Source organism: Brassica oleracea, chromosome C4 (assembly GCF_000695525.1).
Source record: "Brassica oleracea var. oleracea cultivar TO1000 chromosome C4, BOL, whole genome shotgun sequence".
Classification (NCBI taxonomy): Eukaryota; Viridiplantae; Streptophyta; class Magnoliopsida; order Brassicales; family Brassicaceae; genus Brassica; species Brassica oleracea.
In genome coordinates, this window is record NC_027751.1 from 32,062,887 (window position 1) to 32,072,800 (window position 9,914).

Here is a 9,914-nt window from a genome sequence, read left to right on the forward strand (position 1 = left end):
AAAAAAAAAAAAAAAAATTTTTTTTTTTTTTTTTTTTTTTTTTTTTTAAGATTATGGAAAGGAAACAATAATTTAAAAATACAAAATAGAATATGATTTTCTAGTATATTCTATACCAAACACGTCCAAGTATTAGTTCTATAGCTGTGATCAGAGGCCTAATGTTAAAGAAGTAATATACGTTTAATCTAGTTCAGGATAAACCACTCCGATTGATTAATCAACTCACACGAGATATCAAAAAGTTATATGAAACAAGGGGCAGAAACGCCATTTGCAAATTCAATCCAGCAAGAAATGAAACTCCTCACTTTAATACATTGCCTTTGGTGTAAGCAAGTGCACCCACACTTTAGTTCCATTTCAAGTCACACCTACTAACTATTGATTGTGTTTCAGTTTTGTTTAACTTCTAATATCAACCTATTAATTTTTTAAAAAAATAATAAAATCACTAGAACTTATTCCGTGATAAAAGATTTGAAAGAAGCCGTACAAGACATACACTAGGAAAAGTAGTTTTTTCATAAACGTGAAATTTGTAGTCATCTTTTTTCTTCTTTTTTTTTTTTTTTTTCTGATTAACCTGGAGGGACTTCCACCCCCAGGGGCCAACCCCTCGGCGCGAGGCGGACCATTTGGTACTATGGGGAATTAGATACCCCAATTGTCTGGCCGGGTCTCGAAGTCGTGATGGCGGACACTTCAGCCGAGGTTCTTTTTTCTTCTTTTCCTTCTTAAAATTATGGGCAAACGAACGGGTTCTAGACAAGTACATGTGTTTTGATCAAAAAAAAAAAGACAAGTACATGTGAAGTTCATACATTTTAAAACAACTACCGTGCTGTTTATATGATGTTTCACGTTCTATTATACTCGGACTATCTCTAATGCATTTTGATTTTTTTTCTAAAATAGAAAAACTTTATAATAAAAATTGAGTTTGCTCCAATATATTTTTATAAAATAGAGATCTTCGAATATAAAGCAAAATATAAAAAAAAAATATTTCTTCCTTTATAAATAGAGAAAATATATCAATCTCTATTTTAGAAGATGAAATAAAGTAGGGTTTGAATAATTGTGCCTCTAAATCTTATTACAAAAATAAATATAGAAATGAGTACGCCTATAATTCATGATTGTTTTGTAGGTTTTGCAGCTTCAATGTCCAAACATTATTCGTCTTGATTATTTATGTTTCCTCCCATCATAGATAAATAAGTCTCTGTTTAACACAAGAAATGCTTAACAGTCAACAACGAAAATTTTATTTTCGACAATTTATACTTTTAAATCAAGTTTTGGCCGATAAAAAACACTTCTACGTGTAACCATTTCTATCGATTCAATCTAATTTATATGAGAGAATAAAGTGTTCCGTGTTCTAGATTCTTTTGCAAAAAGCATTTGTACGGACATTAAAGACACGAAAAATATAGCAAACACTAAAAGGGTTACATATACTAAACGAAAACCATCTATTTCCGAAAAGGTCGGCCAGTCTACCGGATTCTTAAATATCTCCATCGACTAATAACAAATAACTAAATAATTAAATAACCAAAAATAAATATCTTGGAAATCTTTGGAGCTGCCAATGTGCATGTTAGAAGATGATACACATATTAAATTTTTATTTCATTAAGGTTTTAATTTTGTCGTTATATATATGCAGATCTTGGATTATAAGGCTCTATGAGTATTTTTCAAAATAGCATCCATTTTCTTTTAAAAAAAATGTAGCAAATGATTTGTACTCTAAAAAATCAAAAACTTAAATTAAGGTTGAGTGTAATATTTACTGGACCAATATTGAGGAAACCGGAAAATAAGAGGATGAAAGAGAAAATAGAAAATGATCGTAAACGGTTGAAATGAATCATGAAAGATGATGGTTCGAACCAATCTTTACCATCATTGTGAATCTTTATATGACATTCTACTACATATTGCTAGCTCACTCATTCCTACACAAATGACGAAATTATCTTTAGAACTAGTTCCCTTATAACAAATTATCTTCTGTTGAGAGGATGCATACAATGAAGAGTCGAAAATGTTTGAGGAGGCATAGCTGGAAGTTACAAAAATGTTCCTAAAATAATGTGGACAATCTGCCTACTGTCCAAAGTAACTAACCCTTCGATGATGACTGAGTTAAGACCTATCAGCTTATGTTCGGTGCACTATAAAATCATCTCTAAGATTCTCTGTGGCAGACTGAAGACAATTCTACCATAGATTGTATCTGATACTCAAGGTGCATTTGTTAGTGGGCGTCTCATCACCGACAATATTCTAGTAGCACATGAGATGGTGCATGCTTTGAGGACGAAGGAGGGGATTGACAGTTACATGGCTATCAAGACAAATATGTCAAAGGCCTATGACCGTGTGGAATGGTGTTTCGTGGAGTTCATGCTGGAGAGGATGGGGTTTGATAGGAAATGGGTGACATGGATTGTGTCCTGCATCAGTTATGTTACATACTATGTGCTCTTAAACGGCAGACAACACGGTTTCATTAAACCAGAGAGAGGGATTCGTCAAGGTGACCCCTTATCTCCACTTCTCTTCATTTTGTGTGATGAGGCTTTGGTGAGTACTCTTATTCAAGCTGAGGCATCTGGGAAGCTGAATGGAGTGTGACTGTTAAGGGAGGGTCCAGTTGTGCACCATCTGCTTTTCGCTGATGATAGTTTACTAAGCAACTACAGAAGAAGGAGCGGAAATTGTTAAGAGACTGAAGTTGTATGGTGATGCGTCGGGTCAAATGATCAACACCGCCAAATCATCAATCATCTTTGGCTCCAAAGTGCCTGAACCGATACATGAGGAGATGAAAACAGTGTTGGGTATAGCTACAGAGGGGGTGAAGGATCCTATCTAGGATTACCTGAATGCTTCAGCGGTTCTAAGATTAAACTACTTAATTTCATTAAGGAGAAGCTTCAGAAGAGACTTAGAGGTGGGGGCACAAAAATATTATCTCAAGGAGGTAAAGAGATCATTCTTAAGTCTGTGGGAATGGCGTTACCGGTTTTTGCGATGAGTTGCTTTAGGTTGCCTAAAGATCTTTGTGCGAAACTAACGAGCATCATGACTGATTTTTGGTGGGGGGAGGGGCCGTAGGATAGAAGAAAATCCCATGGGTCGCTTGGCATAAGCTTTGTAAACCTAAAGAGCTCAGTGGAATGGGCTTCAAGGACATAGCTTGGTTCAATCAAGCCTTGTTATGCAAGCAAGCCTGGAGAATATGGTCTAATCCTCAGTCTTTGTTGGCCAGAGTCATGAAAAGCAGATACTTTAGACAAGGAGACTTCCTGGACTGTCCTATAGGCAGTAGACCATCATATGCTTGGAGGAGCATAGTTCATGGGCATGAGCTACTATCGCAGGGGATTCTGAAACGTATTGGGAATGGAAGAGATACACATGTTTGGTATAATAATTGGCTTCTCATGCCCACCCCTAGACCTCCGAGATATAGAACATATGAGGTAGACCTTTCTCTCACGGTATGCGACCTTATTGATTCGAGGCATGGAACTTGGGATGCTCCGAGGATTCGGCATCTTTTTGTTGAGGAAGATGCTACTAAGATATTGGGAATGAAGCTGAACCTACAGTGTGAGGATACAAAGGTCTGGGGTTTTAGCAAACGTATGATTCTCAAAGCGGATATAAACTTCTGAATCTCCTACAGACGATTAAAAGTCCAATGACGGCTCCGACTATACCCCCTGTGGAGAAAAAACTTTGGTCTAATCTATGGAAGGTGAAAACATTACCTAAAGTTAGACATTTAATGTGGCGTGCACTGGCTGGAGCCTTAGCAGTATCGGAACGGCTTGCTTCTCGTGGTATCAATGTTGACGCTACCTGTAAGGTATGTCAGACTCAGCCGGTAACCATTTGCCATGTCCTCTTTCATTGCCCGGTTGCGAAGGAGGTATGGAGATTATCGGGCTTCCCTATTCCACCAAATGGTTTCTCAAGCAACTCAGTCTTTCTAAATTTTCACCACTTGCTTGAAAGTTGCAAGAAAAGTCATTTATCTGAGAAAACTAGATTGGTGTTCCCGTAGATTCTCTGGCATTTATGGAAATCAAGGAACCGCTGCGTGTTTGAACATGTGATCTCAAGAGCTGAGGAAGTGTGGGAGAGAATCCAATTAGAGGCGGAAGCTGGCACGTTGCTAACTTGACGGACAAAGAAGCTATGGATTAGGATGTAGTAGTAGATCCTCTATCAGGTTGGTATGCCCAAGTTTTGCTAAATGTAACATTGGGTCATCGTGGGTTGATGGAAACCAGAATTGTGGTGTTGCTTGGTTGACAAGGAATCACGCTGGAACAGCCTTAGCCCACAGCCGTCGCTCGTACTCCCATGTTTCATCATCACTAGAGGCTGAGTTTCTGGGTTTCTATTGGGCTGCAGAAAGTTTATCGACGTTGAAATATGAGAAGGTGGTGTTTGAGTCTACGTCGTACTTGGCTGGAGAAGCAGTCTTAAAGCCAGAAAACTTCTCTCAATGGCGTAGCCTGATTTGAGCTATAAGAGAGAAATTGTACCTGCTCAGGTTATGGTCCATTGCGTATGTTCACAGAGAGGCAAACACATGTGCTGATGCTATTGCTCTCAGTGTAACAAAAGACCACCGCTATGCTTCTTACATTGCTAAGGATTGCCCTGGATGGCTACTGCGCATGGTACGTGAGGATGAAGTTGGGATGGTCACTGTCTACTAGCTTGAGTCGCTGATGTATGGGTTCGTGACAGGCTTGTGATACCTCCTCTGCAGCTGTGAGTGCTATGGGAGCGGATGTTGTAGTTTGTTTTATGTTGCTCTGTTTTTAATTTTGAATTTGGGGTCCTGTTGGTACCCTTCGCACTCTGTTGTATTTCCTCACTTTCTTGTTCTCAAACTCTTATGTTATGGTAGCAAAGCGTTAAAAAAAAATGTGGGCAATCTATCCTTTAATTTTATTTCTATTTATTATCCGTTTTATTTTGATTTGAAAAACTCAAATATTCATAACTTTAAGAAAAGTACAACAAATATGAATTTCAATTTTTGTTAAAAATAAATTAAATCACAAAAATTAATATTTTAAAAATTGGATATCTGATTCAACATATATATAATTATATTTATATATGTTTTAAAATCTATTTTTTATTAAATTGGTTATTTAAGTATTAATATTCAAAATATAACTAAATTTTTAGTTTTGTGGTAAATAATGTTATTTCTATTAAATTCAATTTTATATTTTAATTTTTAGTTTTGAATTCCAAAATTTTTTACACACTAGATTAGATCTTAAATACTCGGTAGAAATATAAAATTTTAGATATCCATACATCAAAATTTTTACACACTTACGCAGTGGATACAAATGTTAATTTGGACAAAATGGAACGGCTCATAAATACTTTCAAATTTTGGATATCCACTTTGTTACCACCACTAAAGATCAATTTCGAAAGAAGAGCAAGCAAAGCAAGAAACCCCCTTCCTCTCTCTAACTTCTTTCTCTTTAATAAATCATCATCATTCACATGACGCAATATGCACACATCTTTTCTCTCTCTCTCTCTCTTCTCGCGGCCGCCATCTATGCATAAACACAACACAACGCATGATTGTTGTGTCAGGAGAGAGATAAAGAACCTTCTCTCTCTAGCTTTTGGGGATCTATATAACAGACAGTGTCTCCCTTTGTTCTCTTTGTCCCTCTACCTTCTATACACAGTAGCGTCTCTCTCTCTCTCTCTCTCTCTCGGTTAACTCTGCATCTCAACAGTCCTTCCCAAAAGGTATAACCTTTTCTCTATCTCTCTTTTAGCATCTTCTAGAAGATTTACCTGAGTTATCTCACCAAAAGTTATGTACAAACAAGATAGGTTCTTCTCTATATGCCTTGTTTCTCTTTAGTTGCTCTGTTTAGTTTTGTGGCTTTGTTTCTGCTTCGTTGTTCTGTTCTATTTGATTGCTCTTTTTCTGTTTCTCTTGCGGGGCATACGTTAAATCCAGAAACTATGTAGTAACGTCACACGTACAAGCAACGTGAGACAAACCCGTTATAACCTTTTTATTTATTTTTCCCCTCAGTAATGGAAAGTTTTAATCTTTTACCCTTTTCTTTGAACCAGAGGCGACTGGAAGAAAAAATATTAGATCTTTTCCCCTCTTTAACAATTATTTTACACTTTTTAATTCTTGAAACTCGTTTGATTTCTTGTTATTAAAAGGGTTTTCTATTAAAATGCATGTACTTACAAAGCCATGACTTTTACAAGTCATTCAGTTTGGTACAGAGAAATGAGGGCTAGAGTTTTACGATCACACACTTTATTTAGACTTGAAAGAACAAAACAAAACCAAAGAGAATAGAGCAAGAGAATCTCAAACCAAATTAGTTGCTTTGTTTTCTTTTCACAATTTGTATTCATATAATCACTATCTTTGTTTTGTTGCCTACTCTGTTTTTTCTAGCTTAGTGTGATTCAATAATAATCATTACTTTCTGTCAATACAAATAAATGCAGAGAGGTTAAAACATTTAAAATTACTGCATATCATGATTACTTGTTTTTATCTATTTTCTTCCATTTCCCTTTTCTTTAGCTTTATCTTTTTATCCTCCATACGAATTTATAATCATGTTCTTCTCTCTTTGATCATTGATTTCTTAAAAAGAAGAAAAATCACATTTTTAGGACGAAAACGAAATAAATGCGACAATAATTTTCCCTAATGTAATTCACACCCGACGTGTGAAGCTGCACAACCCATGTGTGATGTAATGATTTAACATGAACAATAATCATAACACAAGCTAGCTTTGATATTATTATTACTCTCTTTTGTCTTTTTATTTTTGTTCATATTTTTTTTTTCTGTTTATTGACGAAAGCAAGCAATCAATGGAGAGGCTAAACTCGAAGCTGTATGTGGAGAACTGTTACATAATGAAAGAGAATGAGAGGCTAAGGAAGAAAGCTGAGCTTCTGAACCAAGAAAATCAACAGCTTCTGGTTCAACTCAAACAGAAACTATCCAAGACTAACAAGAACCCTAATGGATCAAACAATGACAACAATGTTTCTTCATCAAGTTCTGCCTCTGGACAATCCTGAATTATAATTAAGAAATGTTAGAGCAAAGATCTGGAATTGGAAGAAAAAAAAAGACTCAACCGTATGGACTTTTTCTTTGGTTATTTCATTTGGTGTTAATGTAGGGAAGATAGTAGTAGTATCCAGTAGATTTTAATGAAAGAAGATTCTCTTCTATTACAAGAAGACTGTCTCTGTGTTAGTCTTCTCAGTTATATTTTACGTTGTTTCTATTTTCGATGTTAATTAAAGAACTTTCTTTGCTTTCTTGTGTGGGGTTTGGGTTTTAGGATATGGTTGATTCTTGGACTAACATTGTACCTCTGCTCTGCTTATCAAATATTTTCTCATGTCCATATCTATCCATTATTTTCTCAAATGTATTCGGTTTCTTATAAGCAAAACAAACAAATGTCTTCCTATATTGATATATCATCTCAAGTAGCCATATCATAAGCCCACACAGGATATTTAATTACTTTGTTCATAGTAATTTACTGTCTTTAAATTTTTGTTTTTGGTCAAAGTCTTTTAAAATTATATTGATGCATTAATTTAGAAAATTGATTTTACATTTATCATGTTTTTAACTTTTTAGTAATTAAAAGGCTATTTTGAGAATATAAAGGAAGAGTGTCGACTATAGTGTGGTGTAGCAATTCAAGTCACGTGATGAAAAGTTGTATCCCATAACACATTAATTGAAATGATTTAATAATTAGGCCATGCGCATCTGAACATTCTAATTATTATATGGTTTCAAAATTCAAAAGAAAATACATGATTTTGTTTTTCATGATATAATTTGTCACATATCTATACGTAAATCATTTATCTTCAACAATAATACTGGATACAAATTCAGATAAAAATTTCATATTATATGCTTATTGCTCCTCAAATCAGCTGAGTTAATTACGTATTTTACGTTAAAGTAGAATAAACAGGTTTACATTGTTATTAATCCTTTTAATTATTTTATATAATAAAAATATAATATACCTTTTTAACTTTAAAAACAAATCAGTGGGGATTCAAGCGGCTCTATGCAGAGAGATGAGACGGGAGGCTTTTCATTCGGATTCTGTGTGACGTCATCAAGCCACAAATTATTAGTCAAAAGACTATTCATTTTTCTTTGAAAACGTAACTACGAGTTCTGGTTTTATTTGACTTTATTTTGTCTACTATATCGTTAGAGCCAACTCCGATGGAGGATTTTAGACTAGAATCCTTAGCAAAATAATATAAAAATATTTGATAGGGTTTCCATTTTGTTAAATATTTGGTAATTAAAACCTTTAAATAAAGACTGATTGTTAGTGAATTCTTACACTCTTCGCCGATTCTACGACACGTGACGATCCACGATTGGTTCCGTTTTAAATATTTTTTTTAAAAAAAAAAAACAAACAAAAATAATAATAATAAAAAATTCTAAAAATTTTACCTATGATTCCGAGCCACCAAGAACACCATTGAAAGGTGCTCTTAACATCAACTCATCGCATTTACCCTTTTATTTAATTTTCCTTCGCATTTCATTTCAATTTTTAAATAATTCCAAATGGCTCCTTACATCCTTTTTCATATTGACAGCAAGTTCTTCATAAAAGGTCCTCAGATTAAAGTTTGATAAAATTAAAGGACAACTTCGACCACGTCCATGATGTTTTAGCTGAGAGTTCAACAATTTTTATTAAATAAAAACTAAGAAACGATACTGATTTATATGCAAATGCAACTCGTTTGTGTTTTTTTTGTCATCTATGAATTAATATTAAATTATTAATCACCAAAGTTCAAAACACAACATCATCCCATCACAAAGAAAGATGGAGTGATCAACAAAAGACAACAACCCGATAAACATCGGAAACAAAAGCAAGACATCCCCCAAGCCAAAAGCCGGACAACCCAAAGATCAATAAAACCAGAACTAAAATGAAGAGCTTACCTATGCTCTACTATGCCATGAAGCATAAACAAATCCACAAAAACCATAAACAAAAGTTAGGCATTATCAAGAACATCTAACAAAGCCGGAAGCTATCACCACATCCATACGGACAACCACCAAAGAGAACCATCCATGAATCACAAACCCATCTTGACAGGAGCCAACAAAAGAGCTCCAGAGGTCCAGACCGTCGAGAGAACAAAACACTCTTACATTTATCGACCACCTTTTGAGAAACTAGAACTAAATCGTAAGAAAACACTTCAAACACTGAAAAAGAACCATCGAAAGACAACCAACCGGATATACACACCATGCTATAAACAAAAATAACTGTAGTTAAATTTAAAAATGAATTTCTTAAATTTAATACCACGAAATTACATAGTTTTTCAAACCAAAAATCATATTTTAATGTAAGTAAAAATAATTTTCTTGCAAAAGTCGCATAATCAAAATTTTCACTAAAACCATATTTTCCACCAAAACAACAAAACCATTTTCTCTTACCAAAAAACATAATCACCTTTTCCCTACAAAATCGCGAAATCACATTTTTCGTCAAACTGGAAAATATTTTTTTTTTGGTAAAAAATTGCAAAATCATTTTTTCTGCCAGTAGCGAAATCAAATTTTCGTGCCAAAATTATGAAATCATTTTTTCATGCTAAAAACCAAAAATCATATTTTTCGCTAAAAACGTAAAAAAAAAGTCATTTTCCATCAAAACTACAAAATCGTATTTATCTACCAAATATCTGTAATCACATTTTTCCAGCAAAACTGAAAAATTAATTTTTTTCTCCTAAGAACATGATTATTGAAG

General features: G+C 34.4%; 2 protein-coding genes across 3 annotated transcripts; both read left to right on the plus strand.

Moving 5' to 3' along the window:
- Positions 1 to 3,197: 3,197 nt before the first annotated feature.
- On the plus strand, positions 3,198 to 4,754 carry LOC106338677. Its single transcript, XM_013777599.1, has 4 exons — positions 3,198 to 3,647; positions 3,710 to 3,892; positions 4,320 to 4,492; positions 4,613 to 4,754. Exons 1-4 carry the CDS (start codon positions 3,198 to 3,200, stop codon positions 4,752 to 4,754), a joined length of 948 nt encoding a protein of 315 aa, XP_013633053.1.
- An 857-nt stretch (positions 4,755 to 5,611) lies between these two features.
- On the plus strand, positions 5,612 to 7,395 carry LOC106340415 (protein LITTLE ZIPPER 3-like). 2 transcript variants are annotated; one of them, XM_013779293.1, is made up of 2 exons: positions 5,612 to 5,826; positions 6,931 to 7,395. In XM_013779293.1, exon 2 carries the CDS (start codon positions 6,937 to 6,939, stop codon positions 7,147 to 7,149), a length of 213 nt encoding a protein of 70 aa, XP_013634747.1. In that variant the 5' UTR covers positions 5,612 to 5,826; positions 6,931 to 6,936; the 3' UTR covers positions 7,150 to 7,395. The 2 variants fall into 2 exon arrangements, with proteins under 2 accessions (XP_013634747.1, XP_013634746.1); XM_013779292.1 differs by having other exon boundaries at positions 5,623 to 5,826; positions 6,927 to 7,395.
- Positions 7,396 to 9,914: the final 2,519 nt, after the last annotated feature.

What these genes read in the sequence shown, in the direction of transcription:
- LOC106340415 (XM_013779293.1), top strand. Translation starts at nt 6,937, where the DNA reads ATGGAGAGGCTAAACTCGAAGCTGTATGTGGAGAACTGTTACATAATG.
- LOC106338677 (XM_013777599.1), top strand. Translation starts at nt 3,198, where the DNA reads ATGGGCTTCAAGGACATAGCTTGGTTCAATCAAGCCTTGTTATGCAAG. An exon ending in TACAGTGTGAGGATACAAAG is followed by an intron (nt 3,648 to 3,709) that starts GTCTGGGGTTTT and finishes AATCTCCTACAG; the next exon opens with ACGATTAAAAGTCCAATGAC. An exon ending in GTGGTGTTTGAGTCTACGTC is followed by an intron (nt 4,493 to 4,612) that starts GTACTTGGCTGG and finishes GTATGTTCACAG; the next exon opens with AGAGGCAAACACATGTGCTG.